Raw genomic sequence first — 20,740 nt, 5'->3', positions numbered from 1 at the left:
AATACTAAGTATTAAATACTAGTTAAATACTAACTAGTTAAATACTAACGTTAAAACCAGTGGTATAATTACCAAAAACAGTTTAATTCTCTTGGAGTTCTTTTTTTTTTGTTTGTTTATAGGACATATCCCTCTAGGCAAATATGATTAAAATCAGTGAGGATAGTTCCTAACTGTATGGTTATACCACTATCTAGATGATGTGGTTAGGTTCAGTTGTTTTATTTTACTTGTGATTTTTAAGGATTACCTTTTAAAATTAATTTTGTTTTTATAATTATTGTTTTATACAAATATATATATGGTTCCACAGTCTAATCTATGCAACAAAGTATATGCAAAAAGTATCACTTCTGTCTTTGTCTCATATACCATATTTTCTCCATCCCTTTAAAGATTACCTTTTCCTCCTTTATTTTATGGTTTACTTGTTCTTCAATTTTTAAAGTACAAGCAAAATACTTTTATTCTCTATTTCCTTAGCAGGTTAGCCTTACTTGCTTCGAGTAACAATATACTTTTGATTTGACTTGTTTTCTTAATTTCTTAGTCTCACATGCTAGGAAATATGCTCTCTGAGGGTAGGGATTTTTGTTTCTTTTGTCTTGCTCTGTTCCCACCATTGGTCCATAATAGATAGTCAGGAAATATTTTCGTGAATAATTGCATTGTGCATTCATGGTGTTTTATTTCAATGCAAATTAAAATTTGTTAAAACAGAAGCCATTACTAAATACTCTAATTAAGAGTGACAGGATACCAAAGAGCTCACACTAGTATTATAAAAGTTTATGTTTTCTATTGTGTAATAATCTTTTCTAGTAACTTATGAAAAGTTTCTTACACAAAGCTAGAAAATGTTGTTTGTCAATTAACAACCACTGAATGTCTGTTTTTCTCATCAATCACGTGAATAGTATTTTCCCCAACACTATCTGTTAACTCTATGCATATGTATTCTTATGTACATGGATTTGTGAAGGGGATTCGATAAAGATTTTAAAATCTAATAGTGCATGGTGAATGTTTAAACGAATGAAGTATGTGTTGTGGGAATAGAGAGTATTTGGGAACGTTTTTGTTTTTAACTTTTAAGTTCAGGAGTACATGTGCAGGATGTGCAGATTTGTTCATTGTTAAATGTGTGTCGTGGGGGTTTGTTGTACAGATTATTTCATCATCCAGGTATTAAGCCTAATATCCACTAGTTACTTTTCCTGATCTTCTCCCTCTTTTTACCCCCCACCCTCTGGGAGGCTCCAGTGTGCATTGTTCTCCTCTATGTGTCCATGTGTTCTCATCGTTTAGCTCCCACTTATAAGTGAGAACATACAGTATTTGGTTTTCTGTTCCTGTGTTAGTTTGCTAAGGATAGTGGCCTCCAGTTTCATCCATGTCCCTGCAAAAGACATGATCTTGTTCTTTTTGTGGCTGCATAGTATTCCATGGTGAAATGTACCACATTTTGTTTATCCAGTTTATCATTGATGGGCATTTAGGTTGATTCCATGTCTTTACTATTGTGAATTGTACTGCAGTGAACGTACATAAGCATGTGTCTTTATAATGATAGATATGATTTATATTCCTTTGCGTATATACCCAGTAATGAGATACACGAGTTTGAATGATATTTCTGCCTCTAGGTCTTTGAGAAATGGCCACACTGTCTTCCACGATGGTTGAACTAATTTACACTCCCATCAACAGTGTAAAAGTGTTCCTTTTTCTCTACAACCTCTCCAGCATCTGTTATTTTTTGACTTTTAATAATAGCCATTCTGACTGGTGTGAGATAGTATCTCATTGTGGTTTTGATTTGCATTTCTTTTATGATCAATGATGTTGAGCTTTTTTCATACGCTCGTTGGCCATATGTATGTCTTCTTTTGAGAAGTGTCTGTTCATGTCCTTTGCCCACTTTTTAATAGGGTTGTTTTATTCTTGTAAATTTAAGTTGTATTTGGGAACTTTTCGTACTTTCCACTCAATGTTGCTGTGAACCTAACAAGCCTGTGAACCTAAAACTGCTCTAGAAAATAAAGTCTCTGAATCCATGGCATGTTTACAACATTATAATGATGTCGGTTAGATTTGTGCTATGTGCCTTATATGTAAAATTGTTGCATTTGTATATGATGTCATTAATGTTAGTTGGACATGCAAAAATCATTATTTTTCTTCTGTTAGTATTAACGTGAAAAAAGTAAATGGAATATCCCAGAAACAGAACTGTCTATGTTTGTGGTTAGCTTGAACCGTGGGAAAATATTGATGTCCTACCATGTTTCAGTTGTATAAAGATAGCATTGCAGATTGTTGGGAATATTAAAGTTATTTCAATAAGTAATGCTTGAGTAATGAGTTAAGATTTAGAGAATGAAACTCAGTTCTGACCTTTCACCTTATATCAAAAATAAACTAGATATATTAAAAAATTGATAAATATGAAACTGTACCAAAATTAGAAGAAAATATAGGTGATTACTTAATAGAACTTATTGGAACCTCTGATGAGAACCTGTCAGTTCCCTTAATGTAGTCTTATCAAACCTTGATTCTTTAAGATTAGTAATGGAGGAAGAATCTGATGAGAGGAACTGCTCAAGTCATAGCCTTGACTCTTACTTCCAGATATCTTTCTTCTCTGTGTGAGGGGCCTCACTATTTGCTGCTGCAGTCGCCTGACTAGTTTGTGTGTGTGTGTGTGTACGTGCATGTGCGTGCACATACTCCTGTGTGCTTGCACTTCTGTGCACTCTTTTTTTTCTGATTTTCCGATGTCATATCCCTTTCCTTTTGCTGCCTACAAAGCTGAAACAAATTTTGGATGGCTTTATATCCCTTAATCTTTAGAAAAAGGGTGCATAGACTTAAAAATATACAGTTGGATAATCTGGTTTATCACATTAGTTTACCAGTTTGGTTTTGTGGTTTCTTATAATTCTCTGTCTATTGCATTGTTTCCCTGTGTCAAAAACCATCTTTGCTTATTACTGGTCATTAAATGATTCCAGATCCTGTATACTAGACCTAAGAGATGGGGACTAGCAAGCTAGAGTTTTATTTGACTATATTTTAGGATGATTTTGGCTGCAAGTAATAGAATACCTGAATTCAAGTGGCTTGAACAATAAGAGTTTAATATTTGAAAATGCATTATCATAAGTCAGGGGCTAAATGGTTTTAAGGTTCGTACACAGGCTCGGTGATGTGTAGGTCTCTGTGTTAGCTTTTCTTTCATTGGCTTTCTACTCATGGTTGGACATGGCTACAGTAGCTCCAAGTGTTGTATTCTCCCATGATAACATCAGAACTTAGGAGATTGGAGGGATGCTGTTCTTCTTTCATCTCTGTCTCTCTTTCTCTGTTTTATTAGAGAGGACACTGACAGATTCCCGTATGTAAAATAAGTATGGAATAAACGTTTTACATGCGAAATACAAATAGTTAATATAAGTTTGAGAATTTATAATCTTAAAATTATAATAAATTCATATCAAAACATATTACATTTTATTTTTCAAATGGTACATATATATATATATATAAATGATAAAGCTTGTGAAAATATCTTGATTTAGGTACCCATAATACCGGTGTGGGGAGGGGGTGAAATTGGCTGGGCCAGGGCTCTCTTTGCTGATTATCTGCAGTCAGAGGTGTGAGACTTGGAGGAGGGGTCTGAGGCCACAGCCGCATCTTGATCAGGCTTTCTCCAGCCCTCCGTCAGCCTCACCAGATCTCCATTCTTTGCTATGAGAGCCAACACATAAGACCCCATCTCCCTGCTTGCCAGCCCTAGACCTGTTGGAGCATAAAGCCCTTCCTCCCCAGGTCTGAGTATTTGGGGCTCTGCTTTGGCACTGCCCCACAAATGCCACAGCCTCTTTATTCTGTTTCTGTTGTTTTGTTTTTAACAACTATACTTTGCACACATGAAAAAAAATAAAAGTTGTTCCAGAAGGCAACTTGACTCTGTGTATCAAAAGCCTTATAATCGTATGTCTGTCTCTTTCTGAGAACCTATCCAAAGGAAATCAGAAGTTGGCAAAAATATATATACAGGGATCTTTCTTTATAATCAGGAAAATTTTTATATGCTGTAAACATTCCATAATAGGGATGTTGTAGGTGGAAAAAATTCCATTCTAATTTACAAAAGCAAAAAGGAAATGTATTGGGTCACATAGCTGAACAATCTAGAATTGTTCAGGTATGATTGGATTCTTGTGCTCGAACACCTGTCATCAAAATTCTGTCACTTTCTCTCAGCTTTGCTTTCTTTACTGGCCATATTCTCAGGCTCGTTCTCCCTGTGTGTCTCTCAACAGCTCTAGGTCAAATCCTGCTGGTTTTCTGTGGCCACAGCAGAGACAGCTTATTTTTTCCAGGTGTTCCAATGAAAGTGCTAAGTGGGATTCATATTGGTTCTAATTGTTTTGACATGGTCATATGCCTACCTCCAGCCCCTCCCTGTGGCCACAGGAACAGGGATAGTCTTATTGGCTAGGCTTCCTCAATTCAAACATACATCTCCACAGAGGGGAGGAACTGGGAGACTGTGACATGATTGCAAAAAGAAGTAGTGTTCAAAATGATGGCCTTGTGTTTGGCCAGGCACAGTGGCTTATGCCTGAAATCCTGGTATTTTTTGGGAGACTGAGTTGGGAGGATTGCTTGAACCCAAGAGTTCGAGACCAGCCTAGGCAACATAGTGAGATGTTGTCTCTTTAAAAACATTTTTTAACCCCTCCCGAAAACTTCATTTAATAAGGCAGTTTATTTTAGAATGTTTTCCACTAAAATTGCTTAAAATTAGAATGTTTTAGTGCTAAAAGAGGCAGTCTTCAGTATTCTGGAAATGCCTTCATTTTCTGACGTTGTGGGATACATTACGTATTACTAATTCTGTATTTTTTTTTTAAAGAAAATTGTAATTAATATTGTAGTGAACATTACTAGTCTTGGGATTATTGGGTAACAAAGGGCTAGTGACTTCTCAGAAACTAAGTCTTTGGTTGATAGAAGATACTTGTTAGCTTCCTTGAGAAGTAAAAATGAGGAGAACTACAGAAAAAATGAATATTCAGTGGTGATGATAGGTAAGGCACACCCTAGTGAACTTGCACAGTACATACCATGTATTCATTTTGTTTCTTTGTAGATTATTTTTTCTTCGATCTTAATCTTCCAATGTCACTTTTTACGGATTTAGGATAGAATTGCTTTTCTTTTTGTTTAGATAGTCTCTTATTTTTCCTTATCAATCCTATTACACAGTAAGTCTTGACAAATTAATTTTGATACATTATATTTTGAGTTTTATTAATATCCGTATTTATAGTCAGAGTTATTCTCTGAATGCTGAGTGCCACAAAGCTTTCTCATGATTATCAGTGTCTGTGTTCATTCAAAATATTTCTGAAAGTAGCAACTCCAGAATTTACTTTGGTATAATCTGTCTTACGGTCTAAATTATTGACCTTTATTCTGTCTCACAGTCCTGTATGTATTTTAACATAGTTAAGTAGTAAAATTATTTTATTGGTGACTAAATGAACTATATAACTCATCATTAAAATGATAAATACTAATAGAAAGTTTGTTTTTCAGTGAAAACTATGTGTAGTTTATTATATTTTTGTATAATGAAATAAAAGCCCTATAGTGGTTATGAAATTGGTATCCAGCTTCTCTTTCCAAAGAAAGTGGTAGTAACCTCTAATCTGTGCTTTAGGAACAGTTCTGATACAGTTTTAGGTCTGCTTCCTGTGTCTCACTCTGAAATGCCTCCGTCTTGCTTCAGGGTCTTTATTGTTGAATTTGTGTGTGTGTGTGTTAACTTAAGCAGGTGCTCACAGTTTAATGTGTAAATATTGTATTTCCTCCTTGGCTCCTCCTCTTATCTTCCTGATGGCCCATCCCATCCCCCGTTCATTATCGGTGTTACTGCTTGTGATTTTTCCCCCATAGCATTCTTTATGTTCATAAAATCATATGTAAACATATACATACGTTTTAAAAAATTTTTGCTTTATAAAAATATTAATCAAATTGAATACTTAAGATGTTTTGATGAAGAATATTTCTAAATTGCATTTTATAAATACAATATAGCTTTCTTTTAAGTGCTTATAGGTACTCACTAAACAGTGAAAGTAAGCATAACACATAGTATTCTCAGTGATGGATACTAGAAATAATTACCTGACCCTCTGTATAACACATAATCTTATGTGCAATATATTTCCACTGCTAGTGCTTTACAACTTAATTAGAGCTCTAGTATCCAAAAGAACCAGTGACAGCTATTTCATGTTTTAAGCATTCAGACTAGTTGTAGTCTTTACGTTTTTCTGACACGAAATAGCTTTCAGTTGATTCTGTTGAAATTAAAAGCTTCTTAAATATATAATTTTTGTCTTACTAGTATTCTCTTATCTACAAAACTGCATACCTATGGTACAATCTACACACTCCTGTTCTATATAGAAATTTTGATTTCTCTCTTAAACCATGAATTCAGATTGGAAGAAGCATTACGGCTTGAATGTGTTCCCTAAAATTTATGTGTTGGAAGCTTAATCCACAATGCAACAGTGTTGAGTGGTGGGGACTCATGGGAGGTGCTTAGACTATGAGGGGATTAGTGCCACAATAAAAAGGGCCTGTGGGAGTGGGTGCTCTCTTATGCCCTTTAGTCTTCTGCTATATGAGGATGTAGTAAGAAGGCACTCACCTGATGATGCTGGTGCCTTGATTTGGACTTCCCAGCCTCCAGAACTGTGAGAAAAATAAACTTATGTACTTTATAAATAATCAACCAGTCTCAGTTATTCTGTTATAGCAGCACTAAATGGACTAAGACAAGCTGTTCTTTTGATAGAATGCCTCCTCTGGTGTTACCCTATGACTCTGGGATGCTTAATCCAGTTCTGTGTTCTTCGGAGTTATCAAGCAGCGCCTTGGTGGATCCAAGTAACATTAGGCTAGAAGTTAAGAGAGAGTATGAAAATGTACATTAGAAGCTTTTATAGGTTTGTTGTTCTTTTTTAAAAAATGTATCAGATCAGCCATCATAGCTTCTAATCAGCATGAAAAAAATTCCAGAGTGATCAAACTCAACTGATGTAATTTTATTAAATATCAGATAGCTATATTGTAAGCTTTTCTTTTTTATTAAGGGTAAATGGATATACCTGCTTTTACATTTTGCCCTGGTGGTGTCGTAATTTGTCAAATGTTTCTTACTGGTGGGCAGTTTGAATAGTCATACAATTTTTATTCATAATATTGCAATGAAAACTCTTGAACTTTTTATAAAGTTATGTGAGCATTACTGTAGAATAAATTCTGAAAAGTAGAAATTCTTGGTTAAAGGCAATGAGCATTTAACATTTTAATTGATATTGCTAAAATTTGCCCCCCACAAAGGTTACACTGGTTTGTACTCCCACAGACGTTTGAATGTGCCATTTCCCACACAAAGTCCCATCTTTTCAACTCAGGGAAACTGCCTGGCACTGTTGGGTTCCGTCTTCTTGCACCTTTTCCTAGAAATTCTCTCCAGGAACTCATTTAGGTCAGTCATACGGCACAGATCTCTCAGGGATCACTGTTCTTTGTTGCCTTGTGTTCAGTGTCTTGAAAACTGTTGTTTGTATATTGTGTCTGTTTTTTAGTTGTTTTTTGAGGACCCGGGGGTATGGTAAATCCGGTCCCTGTAACCTCATCTTTGCTGGAAATGCACATTCTGACTTATTAAATTTTAGCAAATAAAACACAGAAGGAGATTTTTTTCGTTCATTAAATCTGAAATGCTTACCCCTACTTAAAGTGAATATTAACATGAATATTAACATTAATTCCAGTGACTTGCTGTATATATTATTGATGTAATGGTGATTGGATATAATGTTAACTTACGTGATTGTGTGAGTATTGATCATGTCTAAGTAATGGATGGCAAGAAACACTCAAGTCGGTATTTAGGTATGCAAAGTTCTGGCATCAGAGGCCAAAGCCTAATGGTAGATTTTGGCTGGATCATGGTGGGAGGCGAAAGGACTTCTTACATGATGACGGCAAGAGAAAATGAGGAAGATGCAAAAGCAGAAACCCCTGATAAGACCAAGACCATCAGATCTTGGGAGACTTACTATCACGAGAACAGTATGGGGGAAACTGCCCCATGATTCCAGTTATCTCCCACCGGGTCCCTCCCACAACAGGTGGGAATTATGGGAGTACAATTCAAAATGAGGTTTGGGTGGGGACACATCCAAACCATATCAGAGGATAAGATCAAGGCTATTAAAACAAGGAATGTCTTAGTAGTAACCTCTATCTGTATACAAATTACAGTATCTTGGGTTGTGAGTCTCAATGAAGATTTGGTGTTGCTGTTCTTTGTAGATTTAATTCTTAGATTAGTGATTATCAGCTGGTGTTTGTAGTACCTCACACTGTCTTCATTCATGTCCAGGAAATCATACAGAATATGCAAATCAAGGTAAAATTCAGCTCATTATTTTGAAAAATAAATGATTTACAATAAAATTAAAATAGTTGACATTGAGTGTCGACTAATGTGCCAAACACTCTTTTTTGCACTTCATGTAAAATGAAGAACTTAATCCTCATAACCCTTTGAAGGTGACCATTTTGCAGGTGAGAATACTGAAGCATAGAGAGTCAAGTAACTTACTACAGTCATAAAACAAAAAGGAGATTTGGGATATCTGTCTAGTCTAGACCAAGTCTGTGCTCTCAAACACTGTGCTGTTTGATATAACAATTTTAAGATGAAGAGAGAAACATGGGCAGTTCATGCTTTATTAACATGTTATCACATCTAAGAGTTTAGGAATCCGTGCATTTTTACAGAACATCCAGGTGAGCATGGTGGTGAAGAACTTAGACTTTAGAATTCTTTAAACTTACTTCCAGAATTGGGTCTCCTTTTAAATAGCTCTATGAAATAGAATACATTGCTGACTCTCTCTTAGCCTTAGTTTTTTCATCTTTAAAAGTGGCAATAGGCCGGGCATGGTGGCTCATGCCTGTAATCCCAGCACTTTGGGAGGCCGAGGCAGGCAGATCACAAGGTCAGGAGATCGAGACCATCCTGGCTAACACGGTGAAATCCCGTCTCTACTAAAAAAAAAAACAAATACAAAAATTAGCTGGGTGTGGTGGCATGCACTTGTAATCCCAGCTACTCGGGAGGCTGAGGCAGGAGAATGGCCTGAACCCAGGAGGCGGAGCTTGCGGTGAGCCAAGATTGCACCACTGCACTCCAGCCTGGGCAACAGAGTGAGACTGTCTCAAAAAAAAAAAAAAAAAAAAAAAAAAAAAAAAAAAAGTGGGAATAATAGTGGTACTTTTCTTGTGAATTTTTTCTGCTGAGACATTATACTAAGCTATTTTAGTAGTATTTTCAAGACCTTGCAATTGTTTATGAAGCACCCATCTGTCTTAACTGACTCACATATCAGATCTTGGACTTTGTATTATTTTGATGACAGGTGTCATTTGGGAAAGTCTGCTTACATTGTCAGTAAAGAAACTGTGGTTTTCTGCTCCATCTCTGTTATGTAGTTTGTTTCAGGATATCTGAAATGGATGTATTGGGCAAACTTACATAAATGTCTGTTAATCTCCAAAACATGTATTAAATCTTCCAGTATAATCAGAGTGATGCTCATTTATTCATGTTTTAAACTTTGACAGTAACTCAACACCAACATATAAAAACCACTCAAAATATTTTTGTCTAACACTTGCATACACTGTGTATGCATTTTAATTTAATCTTTGTAACCTTATATAGTAGGCAGTTTTATTTTCCTCATTCTACAGAAGAGAAAAATGGGGCTAATGAGCAGTTAAGTGCTTGCAAATGTCTTATAGTAAGTAGTGGAGTCAAGTTTTGAGTGTATGTCAGACTGGAGTCTGCATTCCTAACTATGATGATAAATCACCTCTCCTGAGTATTGAGGTCTTAAAATTATGTATTTACAAATAGAAGGGGAAACAGACTTATATCATGGAAATCAGGATAAAAATTGTGCAAAACAGGCCACCCAAGGAATTAAAAGTAGAAAGTCATCAAGAACGGAGGCAGTTCTTTGTGCTGTGTCTTTCCCTGTGGTCACCTCTGTTCTCTTTCATTATTTTCTCTTTCTGCATATTTATTGGCTTCCTCTGCTTGCCTTAACACCTAGCCCATCTTGACTACTCATAAAACGGTACATTCAACATCAGTGTGTTTATTACCCTAAAAGTCCAGAGCTGTGGCCAAGTCGTCCAGTTTTTCATAATCTCAGTATAATTTCCTGTGAGGAGAATCCTGCCATCCTGGCATAGGCTCAGGGTTATTCTCCTCTAGGTGAGCTGTCTGTCTATCCTTTGATCAGATAGCTGTGGCTGTGGATGATAGATTGAGAGGGGGTGACTGGACACACACAGGGGTGTACACTAATGCTGGTGAGTATTTGTGTGGGAAAAGGGTATGGCCTGAATAGAGCCCCAGAATGTGCCTATAATAACATATATCAAATTTTATTAAAGTGCTGTCGTAAAAATAACAGCACAAATACAACATTGAAGTTACAGGTGTGAGAAACTGAAATCAGTTTATTATGTGAAAACTAACTTCCCCAAACTGGGTATGTAAAGCATTACTTTCAGTGGTACTAGAAGAGTTTATTTAAAAGAATCGTCTGAGTGAATCTTTTAAAAAGAACATTTGTCATTTATTTGCTGAGCACTCCCTTATGTACCTTGTCAATTTAGGATTCCCTATAGTAGGTTTGCATGTAATTGGATGTATTTACCAGGGAACGCTACATTATTTGCCATACATTATTTGAAGACTCACTTCGTTGAATTTCAGATCCTATTTTCAGATTTCTCAATTCATGAATTGCAAATAAGAAGTATTTGCCTTTTGACAAATGAATACAAAGAAGGAATATTTGTCTTTTGTGTATGCATTTTCAGTTATTGGTGACTGTTTTTAAAATTTCTCTAGTTACCTTACTTCATTGCTAAAATGAGGAGGGATTTTTAACAAAGTTTTAGAAAAGTCTGAGCAGTCAGAATTATATTTTTTTTCTTCTTTAGGATATTGGGAAAAGGTTCCATAGAACCTGATGATTTTTAGTGTGTTTGGTTCATTTAAACATTTTCCGAACAAAAATATTTGTAATTATACTGGTTTCTAGTCACATTCTGTGATCAACATGTTGAAGATCTGTAAGATACAGAATATACTTTTATTTCATGTGGTTTTTTACGAGTTATTGTGATATCCTGGAGTCATACTTCTCGTTTTAAAACAGAAGTAGTTTTAGATGGTAATTCCAGGGAAAATACAATTCATTGTGTTTATTCAATTTTCACTCAACTTTCTTAGGAATAGATAGTTCTTTTATACCAGATGAGCTATGGGTATCTTCAAAAGCATAAAAAGCTTTAAAAAATCTTTTATTTTGTTAACTAGTTTGGCATATATCCATAAACTCATTCCGGCTTTTCTAAAATAGTTACGTGGCTAGAATACCACATCTAGTCATGTGGAAATTTGCTTATTTTCTGAAATATATTGATCCTGAAATCACAGAACTCCACATTTAGATTGTTTGTGTTCGTGTAGTGAGGATACTTTTTTAGGACATTGCCTTTAATATATATTACATAAGTGAAACAGTTGCCATTTGTTCCAACTGATTGGACCATTTCAAGACAGATTTCCTCCCTGGTCAGTCCATTATTACGATTTTCAGTTTAGAATTTCTTTCCAGCTCTTGGACCTTTTCTAAGATAGAGACAATTTCTGAGCATCTCTTTGGTAGTGATTTTTCCAAGTGTCACTACTGGATTTTGGAGGTGTCAGTCAGGAAGAGCTGGATGACAGGAGGACTTGGAGCAATCAGGCAGCCCCCTTAAATATAACTTAAGGCAGCATTTAGTATAAAGGAATAAGGCACTATTTAAAGAAGACAACAGAGTACATAGATTTTTCAAATTAGTACTTTTCAAACTTTTGATGATGAGGGACCAGATTTTTAATTTCCAGTGTATATGTACAGGGTGGACAAGGTGAACATATTTATCACATGCTTGACCCAGATGCTGTGAAAGTGTTTTCTGATTGCCATAATGCTGACACTACTCTGCTGACCACATGTTCAACAGTGTTGTTGATCCTAGAACATTATTTCTTTATTTTGCTCCCAGGGTTGCTGAGCCTCAGAAAAGTTAAATGATTTGCTCAATATTATACAGCTGTTAAAATTTTCTTTTTCAGTTTCAGTAGAGAGAACTCTACTCAGGCAGAATTTGGTCTTTTGTCTGAAGGTGATGTTCATTGCTAGTGTAAAAGTCAGAAAAATATGCCTGTGGCATTTTTAACTGTGGGGGAATTTTCAATTTCTGCATTGTGGACTCCTGAAATATTTTACATGATCTTACAGTTTTGGAACAATACAAGAACAAAAAAGATACCACGTAAAATAATGAAACAAGAAAAATCAGAAATATTGAGGTAGAAAAAGCATAAACAATTTAAAAACTATTAGTTTCACATAATCAGAGTAATGGGTACCTATGAGGAAAGTATCAAGAGATAAGGCCTAAAAGATTCTCAGAGATAAGATTAATAAGTGGTATTAAATCATAAAAAGGAGTTTGCTTTTTATTGTTAGACAATGAGAAATGGTTAAAAAAGTAATATAGAACAGGTTAGTTTTTAGCAAAGATAATTTTAATGCTTTCTATATATTTTTTTTAAGAGACAGGTTCTTGCCGTGTTGCCCAGGTTGGAGTGCAGTGGCGCAGTCATAGCTCACTGCAGCCTGAAATTCCTGGGCTCAAACAATTCTCCTGCCTCAGCCTCTCTCTCTATATATTTTAAAGTAAGACTAATAGAAGATATACTTCAGTTTTGTAAAGTATGCTTTAGCTCTAAACACCATAATCAAATGTCTTTGAATTAAAAGTAGTAGCTTAAAAAAGGCAGGAGAACATAGAAATATGATGCAGTAATTGAGAAGATTGTTCTGTTTTCAAACATCCCTGTCACCAAGTATTTGGTAAAAATGAATGCAGTGATATTGAGGCAGTATATTATGCTGTTGAATATAACCAAATGGCTTGCGTTGGACTCTCAGCTCTAATATTCGTTATTTTTTCAATCTTGGGCAAATTGCTTAGCCTCTTTGGGCCTTGGTTTCTCATCTATAGAATGAAGATAAATAATACTTTCCTTATAGGACTGTCGTAAAGTTAAATGACTTTCTCTGTATAGATAGATATACAGTGGTCCCTTGGTGTCTGTGGGGGTTAGTTTCAGGACTCCCTCTTACCCGTGGATACCAAAATCCTTGGATACTTAAATCCCTTATATAAAATGTTCCAGTATTTGGATATAACCTACAGAAATCCTCCCATATACTTTAAATTGTCTCTAGATTACTTATAGTACTTAATACAGTGTAAATGCTATGTAAATAGTTGTTGTATTATATTGTTTAGGGAATAATGATTTTTAAAACTCTGTACATGTTGAATACAGACACAGCCATCCATTTTCTCCCCTAATATTCTCAATCCCACAAATACTGAACCCACAGATATGGAGGGGGTGACTGTATACACCTATTTGTTATATAACTTAGAATAATATCTGGTAAATAATAAACATTGAATTAAGTACTTTTACTGCTGCTGCTGCTGGTGGTGGTGGTGTTATGATTAGTAGCAGAAGACATTTCATTAAATACATATTACAAACATGTAAGAATAATATGACTACAATACCAAAAATTTACCAGTTACTGTTTGAAAATAACCACCCACTGGATATCAGATTTTATTTTTTTCTCCAGTTATCAAGACTAAGGTAGTGAATTTATATTTATCTTAGTGTTTTCTCTTCTATAGTTCATCAGAGAAGATATGAAATATAAAGATGCTACTAATAAACACAGCCATCTGCACAGAGAAGATAAACATATAACAATTGAGGATTTGTGGAAACGATGGAAAACGTCAGAAGGTAAGACTGCCTTCGTGATCTGGCTCCCTCCCCTTCTGCACATCTAGCCTGCTTAGTTGTTGTTAACTCACTTATGCGTATGTTTTTACCAAAAAAATCAAAATAACATTTGTGTGAGGACATTTAAATTTTAGTAAATAATTTTCCCTTCTTGTTTTTGAAAGATGATTTTTATCTTTCTGAGAGTCATTAAGCATCAGGCTGTTCTCATATAATTATAGTAGAATAAATAAGATAATGCATGTCTGAGAGCCTAAAGTTGTAAAGCATTATTTCAGCTATTACATGACATTATTATAAAAGGTTTAGCAAATAAACATACAGAAACACAAAGGTTTCTTTTTAGCTGTGGAGAATAGTTCCTAATGTTTTTAGGAGGCTATTACTGTTCAGCTTTTTCTTAAGTAAATCCTTTACGACGTCTCGTAATAGTTGCATGATAAAATTGGATAATTAGTATTTTATTCCCTTTTCTACTATGAAGTTCTCAAGCTGTATTATGGACAGTAATTGTTTAGTATAAGAAAAGTCTGTGATCTAAAAATCTCAACTTGGTTCCTAATATTAGGCAGTTACTAAAATAAAAAAAAATTTACAAGTCCACTAAGCTTACATTTTTTTTTTCAGTAACTCAACTAAAATTCCTTCTTTCAAATGCTTCTGTTCTTTCATGAAAGTCAGCAATTATATTATAAGCATGTATTTTTCTCTGAATAATTAAATGAAATTAAAGGGACAGATTACCAATTAAGAGTGTAAAGAAATAATAAAGTTTACTTGATTCATTACGATAACATTTAAAAGTGGGAAAATAAAACTGTCCCACCAATGCTCAGTATTTTTCTTAGTATAGAAGATGGTAGATAGCTTGCTTACATGTTTTTCTGTTGAAATATACTTGGGTTGGGGGGAGAAAGAGGAAAATTATGGACTTAAAAGAAAAATATATAGACTTTTAAAAAACCTCTTCATTTCTTTTCCCTACACCATTTAAAAATAACATGAGCTTGGATAGGAATAGGAATAAACAAATATCAGTTTCATGAAGAAAAGTGAAAATGGTGGGGAACTCAGCAACAAACTTACCTTATTGACATGATATGGCTCAGCAATCCATAGATACTAAGAAGGGAGGTGGAGATCCATTACAGAGTCTATTGCTGTTAGTATTTTTTTAAGGATTAAAATATGTAATACATTGATTGGAACCCACTTGACTATGTTTGAATGAAGAAAAAAAAATACTTGACCACTTAGCTCTTGTACTGCCTTTGTTCAGCCACCATCATCTCTTGCCTCGATAATTGTGGCAGCCTAATTCATCTCCCTGTGTTTGTGCTCTGCTGTAGTCTCTTCTTCACCTAGCAGAGTACTCTAAAATGTAAATTAGATCTGCCCATTACTTTGTAGTAGCTCACAGTAATAGTCCAAATCTTTACAAAGACCTGTAAGCCTCTAATGTTCTGCCTTCTACTTCCACCTCTCTCTCATCTCTTACCTCTTCTATTCCATCCATCTCTCTTGCTCACTGTGCTCCATTCATTCTGGACCTGTTGCTATTCCACAAATGCAGGAATGCACACTTCCTCGTGGCTAATTCTGTCACCTCCTTTGTTAAAGTCTTTATCAAGGGCTATGCTCTCAGTGAAACCACTCTGGCCACCCTGTTTAATGTTGCTAACCTCCCCTTTTACTCATTTTTTTTTTTCTGGTACTCTTGATTTTTCTTAGCTTCACACTTTCCTTTTCCCCTATCATGTATCACCTTCTAAGATACTATATAATTGGCTTATTCATTGTATATATATCTCCCTTCTCTCTCTGCCTCACCCCCAAGAATGTAAGTCTTATAGAGCAGGGGAACTTTGTGTGTTTTGTTTATTAATGTATCCTAAATAAAGAGGACTCTATTCTTAAACTCCTTTTTGTTTTCCCACCCTAGCGACTTTGGTGAGATCTTTTGTGATCTATGAGAATGTTTGTTTGCTTGTTTTTATTTTTTTTTATTTTTTATTTTAAGCTAAGGCCTTTTCAAGCTGAATGACCTCTTAAACCTTTTTCCCTAGGCTTTCACCTTAATCTGAGATCTGACCATTATGATAATAAGGGATTTCCCCAGTTCAAACAGTTGGCCTAAGTTATCTCCTCTCTTCTTCCTTTTCTCTAAGCCCCAGTTGGCTATATAACCTTACAGAGCCTGGGAGAAGTAGTCTCAGGACTCCTACTAATGCAGCTGTATGGGATGAAAGAGAGAGGAGTCAAGTGATAATAAACTTTCACTAGAAGCTTTATAATGACCTAGATGATTTTTCTTAACCCATGTCAGACTCTGTTTATTAAAGGGGTCATGTAAGGGTTGAGCATTGTTGCTATAGCACTGATTTTTAAAACACTCAGGCTCCAGGAGGAGTCCCAGGGACAGGGCATATTGAGTGTGCAGGGCTCTGCTTTTATCTGTTATATTTCGTTTCTGTTTAAAATTTATCTTGAGAAACGAAAAGTAGTTCTTCTGAAAAAGTTTGAAAACTACTGAAGTAGAGATTAGAATGTACCCCTAACAATAACAGGTAATTCAAGGTTGTTTACTTGAATATATACAAAAACGTGGGTGTGTATGTATATAACACACACTCACATACACGTGCAAATATATGCATTCATTCTTTGCTCATCATTGTTGTGTCTCCTGTGCCTAGCGCAGTGCATTCACTTAGTATTCAATAGTGAGTATTCACTTTGATATTCAGTAAATCATTGTTGAATGAATGAAAGTGTAATGCCTGATAAGTATTGGATGCTCAGTAATTTAGTTGGTCAAATGTTTTGAGTACAGGCGTTTCTGTTATAAGACATTACGTGCTTTTCTTAAAAATTTTTGTTTTTTAAAATTATGAACTTAAAAATGACAGTTTAGGGGGAAAATGGGACTGCAGGAGACTATTCAAAACCTTATTAGCGATAGCATTAACAGTAGTAATAAAAATACTAGTACAGGCCAGGTGTGGTGGCTCATGCCTGTAATCCCTGCACTTTGGGAGGCCGAGGCGAGCAGCTCACCTGAGGTCAGGAGTTCAAGACCACCCTGGCCAACATGGCAAAACCCTGTCTCTACTAAAAATACAAAATTAACCAGACTTGGTGGCACGCTCCTGTAATCCCAGCTGCTAGGGAGGCTGAGGCAGCAGAATCACTTGAACCCGGGAGTGCGCTACTACACTCCATCTCAAAAAATATATATATACTAGTACCGCTAAAAAGAATTTTAAATTCCTAATCAATACATACTATATAGTAGATGTAGGAATTTATATTAAAAATAATGAAGATAACTTTATAGAAAGATGGTTGGGGGGGTTCTGGTAGAATTGAGGTTGCTAAAACATGAAGACAAGGGCAAAGTGCATGAAGGTGAGAACCGAGCAACAAGCATTTCCAAGACAGAGGCTCTGGCCAAATTGAGCAAAGATGAAGAAGGAGGGTAAGTGGAAGCTCCTGTTTGTAGCTTGCTGTATTGGCAGTTAGTATACTTTGCATCCATTTGATATTACTTGGTGGTGTGAAATGAAACCATGTTTGGAAAAGTCACATATGGAATGATATGACTTTTGCATTGACGTGACCCCTAATTACTAGTGGCACATAAACTAATTCATGTTACAGAAGCACATGCAGCAAAATAGACTATATCTATTAGGTGCTAAACAAGCATTGCATTGGATCCTGGGGATTAATGATGAGTTAAACATGGATCTGGGGTATACAGAGCAAATTGCTGAGTAGGAAAGACAAAGAAAAAAATAATTACACTATAAGGTGATATGTACAATAATAGCAGTAAATTTAGGGTATGGAGGTAGCTCACTGGAGGGAGTGATTAGTTCACTATTATACACAGAAGATGGTGTTTGGGATGGGCTCTGAAAGTTGACCCAGGAGTTCTAGAAGGAGACAAGAAGTAGAACATAAATGGTAGCTCCCCCATGGCATTTTTTTTTTTTTCCTTGAAATATACAGGGTCTTGCTGTGTCACCCAGGCCAGAGTGCAGTGGTGTGACCATACCTCACTGCAGTCTCAAGTTCCTGGGCTCAAGTGAACCACTGGAGTAGTTGAGACTATCGGCGTGCACCACCACGCCTGGCTTATTTTTTGTTTTTTGTTGGGATGAGATCTTACTATGTTGCCCAGTCTGGTTTCCAGCTCCTGGCCTCAGGCAGCCCTCCTGTCTTGGCCTCCTAAAGCACTAGGATTACAGATGGGAGTCACCATACCCAGCCTCCTTCTTTAGTTACCTGAAAATTTGCTGGAAATGAAAGTGGAGGTGGCATGCTATAGGGAGTATGTAGGCTTTCAAACTATACCGCTTTAAATTCTGGCTCTTCTATTTATGAACAGTGAGACATTGGACAGATTTTGAAAATTCACTTATAAAATGTTATTCTTGTGTAACATAAATGAGTAATGTAGTAAAAGTACTTGGCGTAATTTCTGGCAACACCTGTTAGGCACTTAGTAAAGGTTGATTCTCTCATTCAGTAATAATGCGAAATAAACTAAAAAATTCAGCCATATTCAAAGTTTTATACTGTTTTTGACTTAGTCTCCCAATATTTATAAAATGAACAGACTAAGCTATATGTGTACCATCATTGTGTGCAAACTCTGGACAGTGAAATGTACCCAAGATCTTTCTGGAATGTTGTCAACTGCGGAAAAGTAAAATTATTTTATGCGGAAGTTGATCCTGACCTCAAATAGAATTTCAACAGTGACTTTAATGCTGTGTGTGTGTGTGTGTGTGTGTGTGTGTGTGTGTGTAGAGAGAATGCTTGGTCAAGTTGCATATGGCAACTGTCTAATGCAAATGAAAGCCATTTAAAAACTAGTGTTAGATTTCAGATAGATTTTGATAAACTGGATACGTTGTGAGAATTACTGAATGTACTTAAATAGTAGCCAGATACCTAATGCAGGAAAATAGAGATAGAAAATTATTGGTTATATACAAGATTTAAGAACTGTAATAGATAAAAAACTGATTAAGTAATATACTGTTTTTAAAATGAAAAGTTACTGGGTTAGTTATTATAACATGTGACAAGCATGAGGTAATCTTTCCATCCTGTTCAGCACAAATCTTAACCTACCTAAGGTCGCTGTTTAATTTTGGGCTTTACAAATTGAATTGATGTTTGGAAATTTAAGAGAATATATTTTTTTTAAGGATTAAAAATTAAAAGGAACTGAAATAGTCTGAGAGAAGAAAGATACAGGCACTTAATAATGGTTATTTTCAAGAGTACCTAAAGGCTAGCCAGAGATTAAATGACCAAGAGTATTTTCTTTTTGTTTAGGACAGCGAAAATATAAGTATTTTATAAAAGAAAATATAAAGAAAAAAAATTCTGACCATGGATATAAAACTCCTAAAAGTAAGGGAAGTTATAAATATTTAAAAAATATATAGAACCTTTATATCCATAAGATTTTTCTTCTGGATGTGAAAGTATAAAGGGATTTCTAAGTGTTGATAAAATCCAGCAGCTCTTTAAAGTGTATGATGTTGGTTACAATGAGACTGGAATAAAAAAACTGTAAATAGAAAAGTGTGTATTATTTAACATTATCAGAAGAGTAACTCAAAACATAAGCTTTGCAGATAATAAGATAGTGTTATCTTTGTGGCATCCATCAACAAAATATTTATTTGTATATTTACAACATGCATCACACTCATTAGTAGAAAATAAGGAAGTATGAGAGACAACCTTTCTCCTCCAGGAGCTTAACAATGTTTTGCGTGTATGCAGATGAAATGTTAAATAGCAATTCAAGAAGGTTTGATTAAATACTATATAAATGACATGATTGCAGGAATCTAAGAGAATGGGCAGATTTATTACAGGGAAGACTTCATTAGGGAGATGGCTCTTCAACAGGACTTTGAAAGATAAAATTTTCATAGAAATAAGAAAGGGATATACAAGTTAGCACATTAAAATGAGTCTAGATGTAAATGCTAAATCCTTCAATAAGCATAATTTATACAAGAGATAATACATTTTTAGTGTATGTGAGATAATAAACACTTAAAATTTTGTCATTTGCTCTTAACATGTAGTGTGTAACCATCTTGTGTCTCAGTTCTGTCATCTGTTAAAGGGGAGTAAAAGTTGTCTACCGCATAGTAAGTGATGAACAGATATCTGTTATTACTGTTTTTGTAAGGTAAATCTGACCGTGGCACATTTATGGGATATTGCAGACTCATATTGCTGGAAGAGGCAGCTGAGTTGGAGAATACTGGGAGATTGGGTCAGAAAAAGAGACCAGACTATAGTGAGTCTCTGTGTAAATCTGATGAGCAGCTCCAAGAGTGGCAAGTATGATTCCACTCATATTCCAGTGCTTACCAATCCATAGTGATTCCCTGGAGCACTGTATTAAGGAAGCTTGGTCTGTATCTGTCTTGATAGCAAAAAAGGATATTATTTTAGCAATTATCTATTAGCAATATTTTACTGTGTGGGAGGTGGTAGTGTACTGTAGCGATTTATCATCATTGTAAGAGCTACTATAGCTTCTTGCTTTAGAAGGCCTGGTAATGTAGAAGAGTTATAAAAAGACAAATTCACTGTTGGCAGGAACATTAGCATTGAGTTGAATATAATGTGGCT

At 35.4% G+C, this 20,740-nt stretch overlaps 1 protein-coding gene across 3 annotated transcripts in view; it reads left to right on the top strand.

Moving 5' to 3' along the window:
* The window catches only part of STIM2 (stromal interaction molecule 2), a 162,388-nt gene that overhangs the window by 79,787 nt on the left and 61,861 nt on the right, over positions 1-20,740 (top strand). For all 3 annotated transcript variants that reach the window (XM_008017697.3, XM_008017696.3, XM_073012478.1), the window contains exon 3: positions 13,951-14,065. In XM_008017697.3, coding sequence (XP_008015888.1) covers positions 13,951-14,065 — 115 coding nt within the window. The remainder of the gene's footprint in view (positions 1-13,950; positions 14,066-20,740) is intronic.

This window comes from Chlorocebus sabaeus, chromosome 27 (genome assembly GCF_047675955.1).
Source record: "Chlorocebus sabaeus isolate Y175 chromosome 27, mChlSab1.0.hap1, whole genome shotgun sequence".
Lineage (NCBI taxonomy): Eukaryota > Metazoa > Chordata > Mammalia > Primates > Cercopithecidae > Chlorocebus > Chlorocebus sabaeus.
Note: the sequence above shows the minus strand (reverse complement) of the source record. Positions and strands in the feature narration are given on the sequence as shown.